This window comes from Hyla sarda, chromosome 2, assembly GCF_029499605.1.
Source record: "Hyla sarda isolate aHylSar1 chromosome 2, aHylSar1.hap1, whole genome shotgun sequence".
Lineage (NCBI taxonomy): Eukaryota > Metazoa > Chordata > Amphibia > Anura > Hylidae > Hyla > Hyla sarda.
The window spans coordinates 164,787,495-164,808,482 of NC_079190.1; the positions used below are offsets into that span (position 1 = coordinate 164,787,495).

Here is a 20,988-nt window from a genome sequence, read left to right on the forward strand (position 1 = left end):
TTCTTTGCTGACTACTTTACCGGAACAGACTATGAAAAATGTGTTTACTATATATGTATGATGGAAACTTTGCAAAACTGTCTCTTGTATTCTTAGGAGAATTTGTGAAGCTATTAATGAAGCAGTATGGAAGAACAACATTATTTATGTCTCAAGTGCTGGCAATAATGGCCCATGTCTTTCAACTGTTGGCTGTCCGGGAGGGACTACTTCTAGTGTTATTGGTGAGAACATGCTTTTAGTAGTATACAGGGCAAACAAACAGGTGTGTTCAGCACTTCTACCGGACAATCCTTGCCTATTCTAATCACTAACCAGTGACTTAGGGCTGCAGCGGTGCACACAGAATGGATCACCATGTAAGCTGAGTTGCTCTCCCGAATATCGCACAAATTGCTTCCAAATGCCAGTCTAGCAAGAATTAAAGGGTGCACTCACCGCACAGCATATAGTGTGAATAACACTTTATTCCGGTGAAATCCAAACGGACGACAGCAGCATAAGGTAGAGGATGGAGAGTGCAGGACGCTAGAGACACCGGGAAGTTACAGCTGTTTCACCTGTGCATGCCGTGTTTGACTAACCCCGCATGCGCGGGTGAAACGGCTGTGACTTCATGGCGTCTCTGGCGTCCTGCACTCCCTGTCCTCTACCTTATGCTGTCGTCCGTTTAAATTTCACCCGAATAAAGCGTTATTCACACTATGTGCTGTGCGGTGAGTACGTCCTTTAATTCTTGCTAGACTGGCTTTTGGAAAAACTCAATCACAACTGAATTATCATTGGAGGAAGCGAAGTCAGAAGTAAAGTTCAATAGTAAACCACTACTGCATAATAACATCTTGTGATCCTTCCTATTTAAAAGAGTTATACAATATCCAAAAACATATCCCCTATCCGCATTGACCCCCTGCCATCTCCTGTATGTCGATCACTGCACAAAGAGGTGGTTGTCACGCCCTCTCTATGCATCTGACACTTATGCCCCCATTCCCAGGATAGGAAGATACGTTTTTAGATGCTGGACTACCTCTTTAACCAGTCACTTTGGGTATGATTTATGAAAACCTGTTTACTGGAAAAGTGGTGCAGTTGCCAATAGCAACCAATGAGAACTTGGTTTTATTTTTCAGAGGCCTCTTTAAAAATAAGCTATTTGATTGGTTGCTATAGTCAAATGCACCCACCGCGCGGGTTTAGATAGATCTCCCTCCTTGTCTTTTCAGCTATCCTCACTACTTTCTTTTTGAATTTACAGGGGACTTTAGAGGATCCAAAGCCTTAATCTTTATTTATTTTTATTTTTTTCTTGTCCTGAGGGAATTTTAATGTACAACTTGATATTAGTTTTTGTGAAGCAAATGTTAAGCCATTGTTTTCTTTTTAGGTGTGGGGGCATATGTTTCTCCAGATATGATGATAGCAGAATATTCCCTCCGAGAAAAATTACCTGCTAACCAATATACCTGGTCTTCAAGAGGTCCAAGGTAGGATACTTGTTATCTTAGGAGAGAATTTAAAGAGAAATGAAAAGTATAGATTCATAGCTATTTATTTTTCTAACCATGTAGCCTTCTTAGGGTTTTTATTTTTTTTATTTTTTATTTTTTTGTGGCACTGGCTGTAATTTTTACTGGCACTATTTTGAGATACATATGTTAAAGATATATAAAGAAAATGGTTTTCTTTTTATGTGGGGTAGAGGGGGGGGGTATAGCAATCCTTCCATTGGGGGCCACTAGGAGGCTGACACTAGGCATACAAAAAGAAGTCTGCCCCTCCTGGTAGGATTAGTTTTACTTTGTGTCAGTAGGAGGCAGACACAGGTCTGGAGTTCTCCAGACCTAGTCTTCTTTTTTTATTTTTTAGCTAGGGCCTGTTTAGATTTTTTTTCTCCTTTTTATTTCTTGTTTTTAGGTGGGGGTTCAGGAGAATGGCGCTACCTGTTCCCCCATATGCGGCTAAGGGGCACGGGGCATAGAGTATGCACCGTTTAACCCCTTCCTGCCAACGGCCAGTGCTTGCGGTTGCGCCTTGGGTCAGGGTCCCCCTAACTTCCCTGCTCGTCCCGCGGTTTCAGCCTGATATGATGCAGGTGACCATAGCTGGCTGAAGACATCCTAGGCGAGTATGTACTGGTTAAGGTGAGTATGTTCCCTCTTTCCCCTACTTTCCTTTACCTTTTCCCCCTGTCTTTTTTCTTTCACTTTCGCCTCTGTTCGGGTGCGGCAGCGGTAGGACATTGAGTCTGTAATTAGCTCTGCCCACTCCACGGGTGGGTTGCCGGCGCTCCCCGCTGGGCCAATATGTTTGTGTGAGCGCTCTTGAGGGGTTCTTTTCTGGGCACCTCCTCTTCTCCCTCCAACGTGGCGCCGTCTAGGTCCCTGAGTCACTTGACCAGTGCAGCTGGCACCTCCCTCTTCTCCTCTTCCTATTCAGCCTGCAGGTTTTCTTCAGCTCCGGCCACAGGACACAGTACAGTTGCAGCCTGCTTCTTCAGCACCACACACGGGACACAGGACCTGGGAGAGAATGGTCCATTTTCTAGGCTTTCTATTCTGCCCCCCCACCCCCCCGAGGCAGGTGACTGCAGCCTTGGTCACCTACTATTCTTGTGTGGGCTGCAAGACCAAAGTGCCCGGTGGTACCATGTGCTCCATCCCCCCTGTGCCTTCTTCTCAGGATGTCCCTTCGGACCGAGCGGTATCCACCTCTCCCACAGAGTGGGTTTTCTCCCTTTCCCAGTCTATCTCTGACCTGGCTAAGGTCTCCAGATCAGTGACTTCGGTCTTGGGGCGGACTTCCCTGCACACGAACCCCAGGGAGTCCCGCTCGGTCTCTCCTGACCCCCACTCCCAGCGCTCTCACCAGTGCCCCAAAGTAATTTCTCCATGCTCTTCTCCAGAGTCGCGTGTTCGGGATAGACATTCTTCCTGTATGTCACGCTCCTCTTCACCAGCTCACCGGCACCCTAGGGGCCATCTAGGTGACCATCCCAGGTCCCCTACTCCTCGTTCTAGGTCTCACACGCCTCAATCTAAGGCTAACGCTGCATGCTCCCACTCTCCAGGGGAAGTAGTAGATGACAGACCGGAATCCACCTCGGATCATGAGGACAACTCTACCGTGTCTGATATGGTGGACAGCTTGGTGTCAGCCATAAGGGACACTTTTTTCATCTGGAGGACAAAAGAATTTTGGATCCTGATCCAGAAGTTTATTTTCGCCGCTCTCAGCGTTCCCCCCCCCCCCCCCCCCCCAGGGCTTTTAGTTCTTATGCTGAATTTGACACCTTACTGGACGCGGCTTGGAAGCATCTGAACAAACGTTTCCAGTGAACCAAGAAGATTCGGGCTCAATTTCCCTCTCCTTTGGATCTGGTTTCCAAGTAGACAGTACCATCTGCTGTAGATCCTCCAGTTTCTTTTCCAAATCTACTACCCTGCCTCTGGCAGATGCAGCATGCTTTAAGGATTCAGCGGACAAGAAGGTTGAGAACTTGGCGAAATTTGCCTTTGAAGCGGCTGGTCCTTGCTTACCCACCTTTGCTTCTGCTTGGGTGTCCAAGGCAGTTTCGGTTTGGGCTTCTCAGCTACGGCAGGGCATCCTGTCAGGTGCCCCTTGGGAGGACTTGGCAGCCCTTTCTCGTCAACTCTCTAAGGCCAGGGACTTCCTCTATTTGACGGCTTTGGAGTCAGCCTGATGCACGGCCTTTGCCTCAGGTATCTTGGTTGCGATTCACCGCTCCATGTGGCTGAAGGTGTGGGATGCAGATGCTGCTTCGAAGAAATCTCTTTCAGAGTTGCCTTTTTCTGGTACCCGGCTCTTTGGGAAACGCCTAGATTAAATTTATTTCCGAAGCTACTGGAGGTAAGAGTTCTCTGCTGCCGCAGAACAAACCTCGCCGCTCCGATCAAAGTCTGAAGACTGCTTCCTTTCAGTCCTTTGCTTCGGGTCGCCCTCCCTTTCTCGGGAAAACCCCTTTGTTCAAGGCGCATCCTTCCTAGAAGCCAGACAATTGTTCTGGTGGTTTTGCAGGCAAGTCCGTTAACCGTAAGCCTTCCTCCTCCTGAAGGGACACCCCCACCCTTGTCTTCTTCACGGATGGGTGGCTGTCTTTCTTTTCCAGGATGCCTGGGTGCGGGAAGTCATATCCAATGGTTACCAGATAGAATTCCCTTCCCCAGGATAGTTTCTTCTGATTCCGCCCTCCATGTTCCCCTTCTGTGGTGGAATCCTTTCAGGTCGCTTTAAGTACCTCCCTCGCTCAATGAGTTATTGTTCCAGTTCCTCCAGGGGAGTGTTTTTCGGGGTTCTACTCTAATCTCTTTGTCGTCCCCAAGAAAGGGGGCTCGGCCCGCCCCATTCTGGACCTCGAGCTACTCAACCGCCACTTGCAGCTACGTCATTTTCACATGGAGACCCTCTGCTCCGTGGTAGTGTCCATGGATCAGGGGGGGGGGTTCTTTCCTCAGTGGATATCAGGGATGCCTATCTGCACATGCCCATTTTCCCCACCCATCAGCGTTTCCTCTGCTTCACTGTCCCTGCGGGTCATTTCCAGTTCCTGGCTCTTCCTTTTTGCCTAGCTATGGCTCCCAGGGTTTTTACCAAGATCATGGCGGCAGCGATTGCTATCCTTTGGGCTCGGGGGATCTTGGTCCTCCCTTACCTGGACGATCTATTGATCAAAGCTCCCAAAACTTAGAGAGTCTGAATCTCACTGTACAGACTCTGTCTGCCTTCGGTTGGGTGATCAACCGGGAAACGTTTCTGCCTCCCAGTCCCTTGTCTTTCTGGGTCTCCTTTTTTACACTGCGGCTGCTCATCTTCCATTGGACAACCGGCACTCCCGGCAGGACGGTGTCCGTCACCTACGGCGCCCTTCTCTTGTTCCAATTCGCTTATTCATGGAAGTGCTGGGCCGGATGGTGGCGGCCATGGAGGCGGTCCCTATCGCCCAGTTCTGCTATCGCCCTCTTCAGCTGGCCATCTTGGCCCGATGGAACAAGTCACCGTCCACTCTGGATCGCTGGATTCCTCTGCCCTCCTTCGTTGGTCTCTTCTGTGGTGGTTCCACTCTCCCCTCCCTTTCTCCTTCTTCAGGGGAGGTCGTTTCTTCCCGTCCTCTGGCAGGTTGTCACAACCGATGCGAGTCTCCTGGGTTGGGGAGGTGTTTCGAGACCTAACTGTACAGGGTCGCTGGTCCCCTCAGGAGGCTCACCTCCACATCAATCTTCTGGAACTTCGTGGCATCTTTCTCTGCCTCCTTACTGGGAAATTCTCCTACAGGGTCGTCCTGTTCGAGTTCAATCAGACAACGCCACGGCGGTGGCATATATATCAATTGCCAGGGCGTCGCACGCAGTCGCTCTGTGACGGAGGAGGTCTCCAAGATTCTGCTCTGGGCCGAGACTCTGGTTCCCTCTCTCTCCACGATCCACATTCCAGGTGTGGGGAATTGGGAAGCGGACTTTCTCAGCCGCTCCTCCGCGGATCTGGGGGAGTGGTCTCTACATCCAGGGGCGTTTGTGCAGATCTGTGACCTTTGGGGGACCCCGCACGTGGACCTCTTTGCATCTTGCCACAACAGGCATGTTCCTTGCTTTGTCGCAAAGTCACGAGATGCTCTGGTGGACGCACTCGTCATCCCGTGGTTGTCCTTCAGTCTTCCTTACCTCTTTCCATCTCTCCCTCTCCTGCCCAGGGTTCTGAGGAAACTTGAAGTGGAGGGCGTTCCTGCCATTCTGGTAGCCCCAGACTGGCCTAGGTGCTGCATACCTCTGCGTCTCCCAGGGTCCTCTCTGCCACCCCAATTTACTGTTGCTCCATTTGACGGTGTGGCGGTTGAAACCGCAGTTTTGAGAGCTCGGGGGTTTTCTTCTGGGTTGATTCGTACCATGCTTCGGGCTCGGAAGCCTTCCTCCGCTAGGATTTACCACCGCACCGTCTACCCGGTTGTCTTTTCCTTTCCGCGCTTTCTTGCAATCTGGTCTGGATCAGCGTGCTTAGCTCTCTGCTCCCTAAAGGGTCAAGTGTCGGCTCTTTCTATTCTTTTTCAGCGGCAGTTAGCTTCCAACCCTCATGTCAGCACCTTCCTGCAGGGCGTGGCCCATGCGGCTCCGCCATACCGGTCTCCCACCCCTCCTTGGGATCTCAACCTGGTGCTTGGCGTCTTGAGGGATGCTCCGTTCGAACTTCTCCTGGACGCTTCTCTTAGCCTTCTTTCTTGGAAGGTCTCTTTCCTCATTGCCATTACCTCCATTAGGAGGGTCTCCGCGCTGGCTGCTCTCTTGTCGCTCTTCCTTCTTGTTCTTTCATCAGGACAAGGTTGTCTTTCGGCCACCTCCCTCCTTCTCGCCCAAGGTGGTTTCCTCCTTTCACATGAACGAGGAGATCATTCTCCCTTCATTTTTTCTGATTGCATCCGACCAACTTGTCGTGGATCCATTCCGCCTTCTCGGAATCGTACTGGCGTAAAGGGAAGGTCCCACCTTTTCTGGTGACTGCGCATTCCACCTGTTCCATTGGGGCTTCTTGGGTTCTACACCATAGGGCTTCGAAATTACAAGTCTGCAAGGCGGCCACCTGGTTGTCTCTGCATACTTTCACCAAGTTCTACCAAGTGCACATTTTTGCGTCCGGGGATGCTGGTTTGGGTCGCAAGGTGTTGAAGGCTGCAGTGGCTCAGTCTTCTGCCTGATTTTGTTTTGGGTATTTTTCCCAACCCAATGGAGACGACCGAGAGAAGTAGATTTTTTATACTTTCTGTAAAATCTCTTTCTTGGAGGACCCACCCATTTGTTTGTGGTTATGGTTCGGTTTTCAGCCCAAGGGGTTGTGTTCGGTTGTTTTTGTTTGGTTCCCTCAGACACCTGCTGGTTTTATTTTTCTATTGGTCCTCTCCTACTGCTTTGGGACTAAACTGATAAGCTCAGTCAGTATGGGGGGGGTATATCCTGCCAGGAGGGTCACAAACGAGCAAGAATAAGCTCACCGGCTCACAGTAGTAGCCAGAGATAATCACCAAAAACTCCACCAAAGAACATGGTAAATAAAATTTCTTACTTCGTAGCTGAGACTTATCCACTTGCTAAAAAAATCTGTATCCTAAACTATGGAACCTCCTGCAAATCCATATCCTGCTCTCTTTGGCAACAGGCAAGTCTTGGGCTACAAAATTGCCAGCAGATTTAAACACCTCTTGCCACTGGCCTATTATCGGAGTTGCACTTTATCCCTTTCTGCAGGATAGGTGATAAGTGTCTAATTGCGAGGCATCCCAATGTTCCCACCCCCACCTGCCCGCGGTCAGACACTTATTCCGTTTCCTGTGGATAGGAGATAAGTGGTCTTCGGCTGCAGTACTCTTTTAACCCCAGAACGGAAAGCTGATTTCCAGGGCGCTGTCATATGAACACATTGTTCAGCTCTATCTCTACAGCTGCACAACAGGTTTAGATTGTGTTTGTGAAAAGATGATTGTTTTTAAAAGAATAAATTTTAATGTGCTTTTTGCCTGTGATCAGTACCGATGGATGCCTTGGAGTCAGTATAAGTGCCCCTGGAGGAGCCATAGCATCTGTTCCAAATTGGACCCTGCGTGGCACTCAGTTGATGAATGGAACATCCATGTCTTCTCCCAATGCTTGTGGAGGCATTGCACTAGTATTATCTGGTAAGGGAACTACACATTGTAAATCTTTCTCTGTTGTCTGTACTTGAAGTGTATTTGCAAAGCTGTATGCTTCTCAGATGCACTGCACATATAATGTGTGTGAGCTTGCTTTTGCTTTTTTTTTTTTTTGAAAACTTATAATTATCCCTCTTTTTGTTTAGGCCTCAAAGCAAACGGAGTCCCATACAATGTTCACTCAGTTAGACGAGCACTTGAAAACACGGCTATGAAGGCAGAAAACATTGAAGTTTTTGCCCAAGGACATGGTATAATTCAGGTTGGTGAACTTCTAGAACACAGTGTGCCTGTTTTTCTTTTAGTCATATTCATGTTACAAACTGGGCATTGTAGAAAGACTTTCTAAAGGGAGCAGGGTCATAGACTTTGACATACAAACAGAATCTGTGATTATTATTTTCTCTCTCTAGGTTGACAAAGCTTATGACTACCTCATGCAGAACGACTCGCTAACCAGTAAGATAGGATTTACTGTTACAGTAGGAAATGGCCGTGGAATTTACCTCAGGGATCCAGTACAGGTTGTTGCCCCATCAGATCATGGTGTAGGCATTGAGCCAATGTTCCCAGAAAATACAGGTGAGGAGAACTTATGGTGAGGTTATAATTAGATTTTGTGTTGCAGACTTGAAATGAGTAGAATTGATTTTCTGTGTAAATGTTCAAACTGTACAAAGGGGAAATATTGAACGTGATCACAAGCTCAGCCTGCTTTATATGCAGTGTGTGCCAGCGCTGCTTGGGTTTGTAGGTGGTTCTTATGCTGGCCATTTAATCCCTCAGATGCTGCAGTCAATAGGGACATCAGCTGTGAGGTTGTCGCAGCAGCTTGGGGGCCTAGTGACTGCTTCATGGCCTGCCATGTTAGTACTCCTGTTACAACTACCAGAGGCATGATATAAGAGAATGGTAAATGACAGGGCCCTTCAATACAGAAGTATTGTAGTGTAAAGTACAGTCACTTAATTAGGAAACATCAGGTATGCTTAAAATACCACATTATTTATCCCACATATGGATAATGTTGTAGAAGATAAAAATACCCATTGGTCACCTTCTCATCATTAAAATTGTCTAAAATGGATCAAAGTCTAATCTTCACCAGAATGGTACCATTAAAAGTTACAGCTCCTCCTTCAAAAAAAGTAGCTAACAAAATATGTTGTAATAATAATGTTGTTTGAATATGGTCATGCAAAACTAAATTTCTTTCATTTTAACTCCTTGAGCATGTTTTGGCCTTGTTGACGCAGCCCATTATGATTTCTGTGGGTGTGTGATTGGTGGTTGAATAGGTGCCATTATGGCCTGGGCACAGTGACTAGTCTGGAAAGCCACATGTCCCAAGGACTAGTTAGGGCTAAATTACATATGGCACCTGAGATTTTTAAAACTTAAGCAAAAAGGACACTAGGGAACCTGATCATCTGATGTATAACTTGTTTCTGCTAGGTATATAGGGTTGAAGGGGAACTTCGGAGCATCCTATCCACAGGATTGTCTGATCGCGGTGGGGTGGGTGCGGGTCTCTGACCTCAGGGACCCCCTGCAATTTCAATGCACAGAGAGACCTCTGCTCCATGCATGGATTAATGCCGACCATTGCACAAAGTGGTGGCTAACCCGCCTCTCCATGTATCTCTATACAGAAAATACAGGTCACTCGGTGCTTAACATGTTCTGTACCGGAGTTCCCCTCCCTTTAAACCTGATAACATGTTCCCTTTTAAGGGGTTAAAATATTCCATTTTTATTTTTACAGATAACTCTGAAAGAATTTCACTTCAGCTTCACTTGGCACTTGTCTCTAACGCTTCCTGGCTTCAGTATCCAAGTCACTTGGAACTAATGAACCAATGTAGACATATAAACGTCCGTGTGGATCCTCGTGGTTTACGTGAAGGGGTGCATTACACAGAGGTAAAACATCCCTTTCATTTAGTAATAACTTGTAGTCAGGTGAATGGTTGAGTCTGAGGATGTCTATCGGTTTGCTGTGAAGACTAGGAAAGTAAAGGTTGGGCCTTCGTGGAAAAGTGACGATACAGAGTTGTTGGAAACTATCTAGTAAGATGGAGGGTATGCAAAGCCTCTAGGTGTTGTGTGTTGTGGTAGTGTATTTTACCACTACCTTTTTAGCGTGTTGTCTCTCCTATTGAAAGAAGGCTTCACTCTTTGCACCCAGAGCAACAGTGCAACCCTTGTCTTACATCCTCACATGTACTGTTACCATTTTCAGATAATTGTTGTTACCCATATTTTTCTTATCAGCGCAGCAAGTATGAGCAGGCCTTCAGGAGCCGTATATGTGGATAGCAAACTACAGTTCTTATCATGCATTGCAGACATCTATCAATGACCAGTGGCTAGAGGTCTAACCAACTACTGTTGTCTGTTTTTATTTTTTATTTTTTTATTCTCACAACCTTTTAGTGCTTCTGATACCTGGCAATCCATCTGTTGTCTCAGATTGTCTTTTCTCAAGTTTACTAGGATCTGTAGATCCTATTTAGATTAAGCACAAGCACTTTGCTTTACAAGAATATGCTGGAATTATCACAGGGGCTCAGATTATTTCCAAAAGTTATGTCCCCTTTTGCACCACTGAATTGTCTGTAAAACACATATAATATATACGACACGATAAATATAGTTTGATGCACAACATGTAATCTAGATTTTTGGCTCAAATTATTTTGGCACATTTTCAATAGTAAACAGAGTATTCAGTATGGTGCATGATGCAGATTCGCTATATATAAGATGTTAAAGGGGTACTCCCATTGAAACCTTTATTTTTTTTTTATTTTTTTTTTTTAAATCAACTGGTGCCAGAAAGGTAAACAGATTTGTGAATTACTTCTATAAAAAAAAATCTTAATCCTTCCAGTACTTTTTAGGGGCTGTATACTACAGAGGAAATGCTTTTCTTTTTGGATTTCTCTTCTGTCACGACCACAGTGCTCTCTGCTGACCTCTGCTGTCCATTTTAGGAACTGTCCAGAGCAGGAGAAAATCCCCATAGAGAGGAATCCAAAAAGAAAAGCATTTCCTCTGTAGTATAGACATGTGTGTATGTATATGTATATATATATATGTGTGTATATATATAATATAATATAATATAATAATATGTGTGTGTGTGTGTGTGTGTTTATTTATATTTAATTTTTATCTTTGTAGATTTGTGGCTATGATGTATCTGCTCCAAATTCTGGTCCGTTATTCAGAGTCCCAGTAACTGTTGTCATTCCAGCAAAGTAAGTGGTTACATATAAATCATATCTTTATGTACAATGGCTATTTATGATAAATCCAACAACTGTAAGAAGCAATCCCAATTTCTAAACTAATAATAACGTTGGAATAAAAAGCATCTCTGGGAGTTTTTATTGTGCTATGGTTTAGCACCTGCTTTATGTAACCAGTTAGCCCAGATGCAAATATCAACAGCTACACACATATATATAATTTTTTTCTTTTTTTTTTAATGTAATTTATCTCAGAGAGTCAATATTTTCACTTATTCATGTTTTTTTCAGACTTAGTGATTCTACATATGACACAGAGTACAAAGATATTCATTTCAAACCTGGACAGATTCAGCGCCATTTTATTGAAATCCCTCAAGGTGCCACATGGGCTGGTAAGTTAAAAATATATGAAAAAATTTGTTTCATGTCTTGTAGATTCGAAATTATATATGTTTATGGTAATTGAGAAGTTTTTCAAGAAATGTATGATACATTTTATTTTACCTCCTTTATTTACTTTATTTCTTTATCTATTTTTCCTTCTTTATCAGAGGTTACTGTGACCTCTCGCTCTGTGGATGTCGCTTCCAAGTTTGTTCTTCATGCAGTTCAATTAGTGAAACAGAAAGCTTACAGAAGTCATGAGTTTTACAAATTTACATCTTTGCCTGAGAACGGTTCTGTGACGGAAGCATTTCCTGTGCTGGTGAGTTGTTTATGTGTGCTTACTATACAGAGCTTTACTTGTGGCAGGTTACTACTATGATTTAGGGAAAGTAATAATGGCGTTAATCTTTGCTCTATTTATCCTCTTTCCTTAGGCTCTCTTTAATGCAGATGGACATCACAGGGGGGGGGGATGGATGGGGGGTAGGGTGATGCGGCAAGACCGGGGACAGGACTGGGTTTGGGATCTTTGTTTATGAGCGTGGGCAGATTGTTAGTAATGACTGGCTTTTACCTTGGCATGTTTAACTAATCTGCAGTGGTAGACAAGCTGTAGCTGCAGTTAATTCTCTGCTCCTTCAGGAGTACAGTAGAGCTGTCATAACTCTAGTGCCCTCTGCTCATCCCCTATACATAACAAAACTGGTAAATAAGAATTGCTGGTGTGAAAACTGGAGTATTTCATGTTTAAATGTTCTTCTATTTGAGTAATTGCATTACACAAAAAAGTAAAATTATTAATAATAATTTTTTTTTCACGCAATATCTTAAAAACCTGATTTAAATAATGACCCATTCTGCTTTTACTTAAGTTTTTTGTTCTTTTTCTTTAAACTACAGGGGGGCAAGACCATTGAATTTTGCATTGCACGTTGGTGGGCAAGTCTTAGTGATGTCACTGTTGACTATTCCATTTCTTTTCATGGAGTTTCTTGTGGACTTTCACAGCTCAATATTGTAAGTTATATGTTTGCAATACATTAGTGCATATCTCTAAATATTGCTTCTATGGATATCGTAGTTCATTGTATCGGAGTATTGTAGTATAAGATCCTAAGTAAATCATCCTTCTATTTGTTGTTGTTAAGTTTCATAAGCCATGAGTGAAATTTATTTGAGACTCATTATAAATTTGGCACATCTTGGACAAGAAATGTGCTATGCCAAAATACTGATGTGGTTGATACTGTAAATTCCCTCCCTCAAATGTTGTTCTTTAGTTGTGACAGATACAGTTTATTTGCTGAAGCAGAACACTGATCAATGATGTGCTATGGCACAGCATTGTTAAGTGTATGCAATAGAAAGATTGTAGGTAATATTTTCCTATTGGGACTAAAAAATATAGTGAGAAAAATGTACAAAAAATACCTAAGTCAAGAATTGCAGACTTTTGGTTATTTTGTGTACCAGAAGAAATAATTAAAAAAAAAAAAGTGATCAAATATAGTACCAATAAAAAGCACAGATCGCAGTACAAAAAATTAGCCCTCATACATCCTGTATCTGGCAAAATAGAATAGAATGATTTTAGAAGAGGACATTTTTAAGGCATTTTTTTTTTAAACAGAACCCAAATAAATTGGGGATCATTGTAATCATATGAACCTACAGAATAAAGAGAACATGTATTTTTTTCAGAACATTCCACTGTGTGGATAAAAAAGCTGCCAAAAGTTGCAAAATGTTTTTATTTATTTATTTCAATTAAAGATGTGTCCTTAAAGGAGTACTCTGATGCAGAATTTAGTTCCCCCAATTGTTCCCCACGACTGTTGTTCTCTGTCCATGTCCTCCTGTCTTCAATCTGTCCAGCTGTTCTCCCGTTGCCGCGGCTCGTAGTTCTTGCCACTTCCGGGTTATGATGGTATGGAGGAGGATGTAAAAATCGTCAACCCCATGCTGCCTTCCTCTGATTTCCTGTCCCTCCTTGCATCCCCCCTCCTCACCCCCACCCCTCTCTCATGATCTTCCCTCCCCAGTAATTACAATAATCAAGCCCCCCTGCTGCCGCCCTGCATGTAAACCCACTCCCATGATCTGTGTCTCCCTCCCCCTGCACCAAACAAGGTAAGATCCGCCGCTGCACTTGGCTCACCATGGAGATATAGCTATTTGAGCACACGCTGCTCTCATAGCTATATCTCCCTGGTGCCTGAGAAGCAGCAGGACGTACTTCCACAGTTTCACTTCTGTAATAAAGTCCCCCCCCCTCAAGTGTATAATGCAGTTTTTTCCCTATCAGGGTGCCTCCAGCTGTTGCAAAACTAAAACCCCCAGCATGCCCGGACAGCGAAAGGCAGTCCGGGCATGCTGGGACTTGTAGTTTTACAACAGCTGGAGGCACCCTGGTTGGGAAACACTGGTATAATGTAAAAAAACACATACATTTCCCATCCATGTTGCCTCCAACTGCCTCATAACTAAAACTCCCAGCATGCCCATACGGTGCATGCTGGGAGTTGAAGTTTTGCAACTGCTGGAGACACTCTGTTTTGAAAAGATATATATATTACATAAGAAAGAATCCCCAGGTAGATAACAAGTTTGTAATGCATGGTTTTACTGTTTGAAAGTAGCGCATGTGCTCTGAATTGAGGCTATGCTGTAAAAGTAACTAAGTTGTTTGTAGAATATCGCTATTAGTTATGCCAGCATAACTATCAGGGATATCATTGGCCGACAGTTATCACATGTCCGGTATTGGGGAGATGGTATGTGCACACGCGTGGCCGGATCGCACTGATAGGCGGAGGGTATTGACGCATTTGCACAGCCCAGCCAATGACCGCTGTGCAAACAATGAGTATATGTATATGTAAAGGATATGAGTGACTGGATCGCAGCATTGGGGGCAGGCTGAGAGCGGGGAGGAGGCTAGGGGGGGCCGGCTGAAAGAGGGGAGGATGATGCGAGCGGTAACGTTTGGTTACCAAGATGGCCACGGTCGGGCCGAACACACTGGGTACGAAATTCATAATTGTGGCAGACAGGCTGTACTTCCAGATATCGGCAAAGTCGGGAATGTGTGCAAGTGTCTTTACAATGCCGTAAAATAACTTTGCTCCAGAGTACTCCTTTAAGAGATTGAAGGGGTATTTCCACCTGAACATGTTATCCACTCTCCGGAGAATAGAGAAAAATAAGCTGATCCATAGGCATCTGACTGCTGTTACCCCCCACTGATCCTGAGAACTGATACAAAATGATCGCCTGATTGAACTGCTAATTCTCTATGGGGCCACCAAACATTGCTGAGTGCTGATCTTAACAATGTTTGGTGTCCTCCTCATAGAGAGTAAACAAAGCACTGGCCATGCATGCGCAGTGCACTTTATTCATTTTAGGGACAATTTTGTTTTGTTCCCTCTCTTGGGAATGGTGAGGATCACAACTGTTGTATTCAAGACAGATCAACTTGTAAGGATAAGGAATAACTTTTTTAGATAGGAATGCAGGAACGCCCTTTTAAAAGCGAAACGGTCACCCAGGATAGGCTTGAGAAGCTGCACACACAGTGCACTAGGTCTTCATGTCTATTCTAGGCATACATGTATAGATAAATTAGGCTTCTGTGTGCTTAAAAATAGCAGCTTAGTAATTCCTTCGGCAGTCGGGGGGTCTGCACTGCTCCAGGGCCCTGCCTCCTCTCACCGGCTATGTCACGCATTTAATTGACACACAGGGCTTTCCTGCCCATGGTGGCCCTGTGTAATTCTTCTGCTTGCGCGCCGGCTGTCAATAAACTGCGTGACATAAGCAGAGAGAGTTGGTGCAGAGCAGATCCCGGCCCCGCCTCTCCGATTGTTGGCCTAACTTCTGGAGGAATTATGAAGCAGTTATTTGTAAGTATACAGAAGCCTAATTTATCTATACAGGTGAACCTAGAATAGGCTTGTGAAGACCTAGTGCACTGTGTGTGCAGCCTATTCTAGGTGACCGCTTCACTTTAATGTACTAACAGGTCAGTTAGGAACCAATATTAGCCCCTTAAGGACTGAGCGATTTCACGTTTTTGCATTTTCGTTTTTTCCTCCTTGCCTTTAAAAAAATCATAACCCTTTCAGTTTTGCACCTAAAAATCTGTATTATGGCTTATTTTTTGCGCCACCAATTCTACTTTACAGTGACATTAGTCATTTTACCAAAAAATCCACGGCGAAACGGAAAAAAAATTAATTGTGCGACAAACTTGAAGAAAAAAAGGGCATTTTATAAATTTTGGGGGCTTCCGTTTCTACGCAGTAAATTTTTCGGTAAAAATAACACTTTATCTTTATTCTGTAGGTCCATACGGTTAAACTGATACCCTACTTGTATAGGTTTGATTTTCTATTACGTCAGAAAAAAATCATAAATACATGCAGGAAAATTTATATGCTTTTAGCGGTAACATTTTTGTTCTGATCAGACTTTTTGATCACTTTTTATTCACTTTTTTGTGGTATATAAAGTGATAAAAAATGCGCTTTTTTTGGTTTTTGGTATTTTTTGGCGCGTACGCCATTGAACGTGCGGTTTTAAAAGCGGTATATTTTTATAATTCGGACATTTCCGCTTGTGTTGATACCACATATTTTTATTTACACTGTTTTATTTTGTTACTAGGAAATGCCGGGTGATTTAAACTTTTTTTTTTTGCAAGCTCATAGCTCCTATAGGGACCTATGAGCTTGCAATGGCTGATTGCATACACAGATTGTTGCCTTGCCGTTGCATGGCAACAAGCTGTGTAATCGGCGGTTGATTGCGCCAGCCTGTAACTCAGGCATGGAGCAATCAATCGGATCCCGGACACCGACGGAAGAAGGTAGGGACCTTCTTCTCTCCGGGTAGATGATCGGGGTATCGCGATTTTATCGCTATGACCCCGATCAGCCCGACTGAGCAGCCGGGAAGCGTTTACTTTCACTTTCGATGCGGCGCTCAGCTTTGAGCGCCGCATTGGAAGGGTTAATAGCGCGTGGCCGAACGATCGTGGCCGCGCTATTAGCCGCGGGTCCCAGCTGTGAATAGGCGCCGGGACCATCCCGTTATGATGTCCCGTTATAGACAGGGACCGGACTTAGGATGTACTCATACGTCCTAAGTCCTTAAGGGGTTAAGGGTCTATTCCCTGCACACACTTTTGTGGCATATCCCCAAGATATCCCATAAATGTCTCATTCATTCACTTTCACCTCTGGATGTCTGTTGGGAACACTGTTTATTTTTCTGGCAATATGAACAGCTATAGCTATTGTCCAATTACTTTTCATTGCTTTTACACCAGCATGCATCTGAAGGGATCTCTCGATTTGACGTGCTTTCTACATTAAAGTATGAAGACTTGTCTCCCAGCATAAGTTTAAAGAATTGGGTGCAAACATTAAGGTAATGTATAAAGAGATTACTGTATGTATGTGTGTATTTATTTATTATCTTTAGGTTATACTCTGTACATTAACATTTTCTCCTCTTTGAATCTAGCATCTCCAACATTTGTCCATATTTTGTTTGCAGGATAGTGTTTTCTGTGCCTAGGGTTTTTATATTTAAGATAGTAAGTAAATGCTGGACAAAGGTTAAGCTTAGTTTTGCTGTTAATTGTACCTTGACATCCACCCTACCTCCCAAATGTGACTGAAAATTTTCTCAGCAGTCCATCAGTCAGTCTACGAAGTTCTGTTCCGAGCAGCATTTGTAATGGGCTATCCGGGAACCTACAGACGCCTTTGTACAGACCTATATAAAGTATATGTCATCAAATGCACCTCTTCTGCTCTGTGAAATCCTGACATTACTGCATATTACTACTCTGTGGCAGTCTTCTCTAAGCATCTTTATCTAGTTGCCAGTCTTCCTGCCAGTCTCCATCCACTGCCCTAGTTCCTGAGGAGTGTGCAGTATGCAAACTGGTTGTTCAGTACTTTTGATCAGTCTTATTCACAACCCCCCCCCCCCCCCCACTTCACCCAGAGATGCTCAAATCTGTGGATGGTATTCCCATTTTCTCAGTCGACTCCATTGGGGGATACAGAGACCGTGGGTATAACTTGCGGACGCTAGGCATACAAAAATAAGTCTGCCCCTCCTGGCAGGATATACCCTGCCCACTGACTCTGAGCTAATAATCAATTTTAGCTTAGTGTCAGTAGGAGGCAGACGCAGGTCTGGAGTCCTCCAGACCTGGTCTTCTTTTTTATTTTCTAGCTAGGGCCTGTATTTAGGTTCTTTCTCCTTTTTTACTTTTCTGGTTTTTAGGTGGGGGTTCAGGAGCATGGCACTACCTGTTCCCCCATATGCGGCTAAGGGACACGGACATAAAGTATGCACCATTAACCCCTTTCAACCAACGGCCAGCACCCGGGGTTTCACCTTGGGTCCGGGTCTTCCTATCTTCTCTGCTCGTCCCACTGTCTCACCCTGACATGACGCAGGTGACCATAGCTGGCCGAAGATGCCTTAAATGAATGTGTGCAGGATGCAGAGTGAGTATTTTTCCCCTCTTTCTCTCCCCCCCCCCCCCCCCTTCCCTTCTCATCTTTCTCTGCCTTTATGGGGCCCACCTTGTAACAGGGACCTCAGGGGGATTTTTTTCCCTCCTCTTCATTCAGGGGCCTCAGGGGGATTTCTCCTTCATCTTCTTTCAGTTATTATTATAGGTGGCAGGGATGGGGGCTCCAGTTTTTATTGCAGCATTGTTGTGGATTGTGTGGCAGCTGCCTTCCCCGACTTGCTTACTTCTGGGCAGCAGCCTGTCTGTCTCCGGTGCACCGACCGCAGCGCCTGTCAGATTTTGCCCGATTCTGGGGCAGGCAGGAAATTAATTGAGGCCGCAGCTGCAGCCTAGTCCGGAACTTAGCTCCGCCCCTCCCCGTATTCAGGCACGCTGGCGGTGCTCCCGTCCTCCTCCTGCGGCTGGCCAATAGTCTTTCTGCACTTTGGGGGTAATCTTCTGTACTCTCCCTCTCTTCTTCCAATGGGGTCTGTCCTGGTGGAGGCCACTCCCTCTGGTCAGTGCAGCTTCATTCTCCCCTTCCTCTTTCTTGCTCTGCGGGCCATATCACTTCAGCTGCTGCATGCTTCTTCATCTCCGGTCACAGGACAGCTACAGCCTACTTCTCAGCTCCAGCTGCGAGAAACAGGTCCTGGGTGAGATTGTTCCATTTTATTTCTGACTACTTTCTTATTAGCATCCATGTCCGACCCCAGACCTGAACCTCCCCCCAGACAGGCAGCCGCAGCCTTAGTCACCTACTACTCTTGCGTGGGCGTGGTATTTTTGTAACTTTCGGCAGTTCCACGGTATATTACTGTATTTCCTCCTCCTCACCTTACCCCCCCCCCAAATTATCAGCCCAGCGGGGTAAATACATGTCCCCCGCTAGCGCTGCCCTCCTCGTGCTGTTTGTTGCGGCCACCGGCGCTGACACAAGGTAAACAAAATAAACTAACTGCATGTTCCGACGTCTGCCTTACGCTGAGGACGGGATCGTTGGACAGCCGTCAGCCTATCACCAGCCGCAGCGATGTTCCGCCTCGGCCGCTGATAGGCTGAGCCCACTGTCATGTAAGGAGCTCTGGGCGGATTCTTACATGACAGTGGGCTCAGCCTATCACCAGCCGAGGCGGAACATCGCTGCTGCCTGTGATAGGTTGACGGCTGTCCGACGTTCCATTCACTAGGAAGCAGATGAGGCCGGTACCTGACAAATGGGAGGTAAGATAAAGTTTATTTCGTTTATTTTTTGCAGCGCGGGCATAGGGATGCCACACAGTCTTCAACCTGCCGACCTCCAGATGTTGCAAAACTACAACTCCCAGCATGCATCTGGAGGTCTGCAGGTTGAAGACCACTGGTATAGAGTGTCAGTGCCGGCGGCCGTAACAAACATGAGGAAGAGGAGGGCAGCGCATGCGGGTGACATGAGTATTTACCCCGATGGGGACAGCGCTATGCTGATAATTAATTGGGGGGGCAGAACAGCGCTCGCGGGTGACATGTGATTAGTTCCCCGATGTGGGGACAGCGCATTGCTGGGCTAATTCATTAATTCATTCCCGAGGGGGAGGGGCCCAACCGGTAATGTGGTATGGGTTAAAATTCATGTCGTGCAGCACAAAAATGTCGGTATTCGGTATGAACCGGTATACCGCCCAGCCCTAGCTGCAAGACCAAAATGCCAGGTGGTTCCACTGAATCCACCTGTTCCAACTGCCCCACCATGTGCACCATCCCTCCTGTGCTTCTCAGGATGTCCCCCTGGAACACGCGGTATCCGCCCCTCCCCAAGAGTGGGTTTCTTCCTTCCGACCTGGCTAGGGTTTCCAGATCAGTGGCTTAGGCGTTGGAGCGGTCTTCCCTCCGCACGATTTCCAGGGAGTCCCGCTCAGTCTCTACTCACCCCCACTTTCAGCGCTCTCACAAGCTCCCTAAAGTGCTTTCTTCTGGCTTTCCTCCAGAGTCCTATGTCCTGTCGGGACAGACATTCTTCCTGTAGATCACGCTCCCCTTCCCCAGCTCGCCGGCAGTGCCCCCACTCCAGGGGCCGCTCCCCCGGTGACCATTCCAGGTCTCCAATCCCTCGTTCCAGGTCTAACACGCCTCCGTCTAAGGTTACCGCTGCACGCTCCCACTTTCCAGGGGAAGTAGTGGATGACTGGTCGGGATCCACCTCGAATCATGAGGACCACTCTGCCGTGTCTGATATGTTGGACAGCTTGGTGTCAGCCATCAGGAACACTCTTCATCTGGAGGACCCAAGAACTTTGGATCCTGAGCCAGAAGTTTCTTTTCGCCGATCTCAGCGTTTTCCCAAAGTTTTCAGTTCTCATGCTGAATTTGACGCCTTGTTGCACGCGGCTTCGAAGCATCTGGACAAAGTATTTCAGGGGACCAAGAAGATTCAAGCTCAATTTTCATTCTCTCAGGATCTGGTTTCCAAGTGGACAACACCACCTGCAGTAGATCCTCCGATTTCTCGCCTTTAAGGATCCTGTGGACAAGAAGATAGAGAACTTCGCAGAGTTTGCCTTTTGAAGCGGCTTGTTTGTCTTTACTACCTACCTTTGCTTCTGCCTGGGTGTCCAAGGCTGTTTCAGTTTGGGCTTCTCAGCTTCGCCAAGGCATCCTGTCAGGCACCCCTCGGGGGGACTTAGCGGATCTCGCTCATCAACTCTCTCAGACCGGGGACTTTCTTTGTTCGGCAGCTCTGGAGTCTTCCCGATGTACGGCCTTTTCCTCAGGTAACTTGGTTGCGATTTGTCACTGAGTTGCCCTTCTCCAGTACTCAGCTCTTTGGGAAGCGTCTGGATGAGATCATATCCGAAGCTACTGGATGTAAACATTCTCTACTGCCATAGAACAAATCTTGACGGTCCGACTCCCGTCGGAAGACTGCTTTCTTTCGGGCCTTTCCCTTGGGTCGTCTGCTGGTCCCCTCCATATCGCGCAAAGCTCCTTCCTTCAAGGCGCGTTCTTCCTGGAAGTCAGACAACCGTTCTGGGGGATTTGTGGCCAAGTCTGGTAACCATAAACCTCCCTCTGCCTGAAGGGACGCCCTCACCCATGTCCTCTTCTCGGGTGGGAAGACGTTTGGCTGGCGCAGG

At 46.0% G+C, this 20,988-nt stretch overlaps 1 protein-coding gene across 3 annotated transcripts in view; it reads left to right on the forward strand.

Annotated features, from left to right (window-relative positions):
* TPP2 (tripeptidyl peptidase 2) overlaps positions 1–20,988 on the forward strand; it is a 97,338-nt gene that overhangs the window by 19,356 nt on the left and 56,994 nt on the right. For all 3 annotated transcript variants that reach the window (XM_056555692.1, XM_056555690.1, XM_056555691.1), the window contains exons 9-19: positions 97–224; positions 1,388–1,487; positions 7,530–7,678; positions 7,840–7,955; positions 8,107–8,275; positions 9,459–9,616; positions 10,880–10,956; positions 11,239–11,342; positions 11,502–11,656; positions 12,238–12,354; positions 16,670–16,770. In XM_056555692.1, the coding sequence (XP_056411667.1) occupies positions 97–224; positions 1,388–1,487; positions 7,530–7,678; positions 7,840–7,955; positions 8,107–8,275; positions 9,459–9,616; positions 10,880–10,956; positions 11,239–11,342; positions 11,502–11,656; positions 12,238–12,354; positions 16,670–16,770 (1,374 nt within the window). The remainder of the gene's footprint in view (positions 1–96; positions 225–1,387; positions 1,488–7,529; positions 7,679–7,839; positions 7,956–8,106; positions 8,276–9,458; positions 9,617–10,879; positions 10,957–11,238; positions 11,343–11,501; positions 11,657–12,237; positions 12,355–16,669; positions 16,771–20,988) is intronic.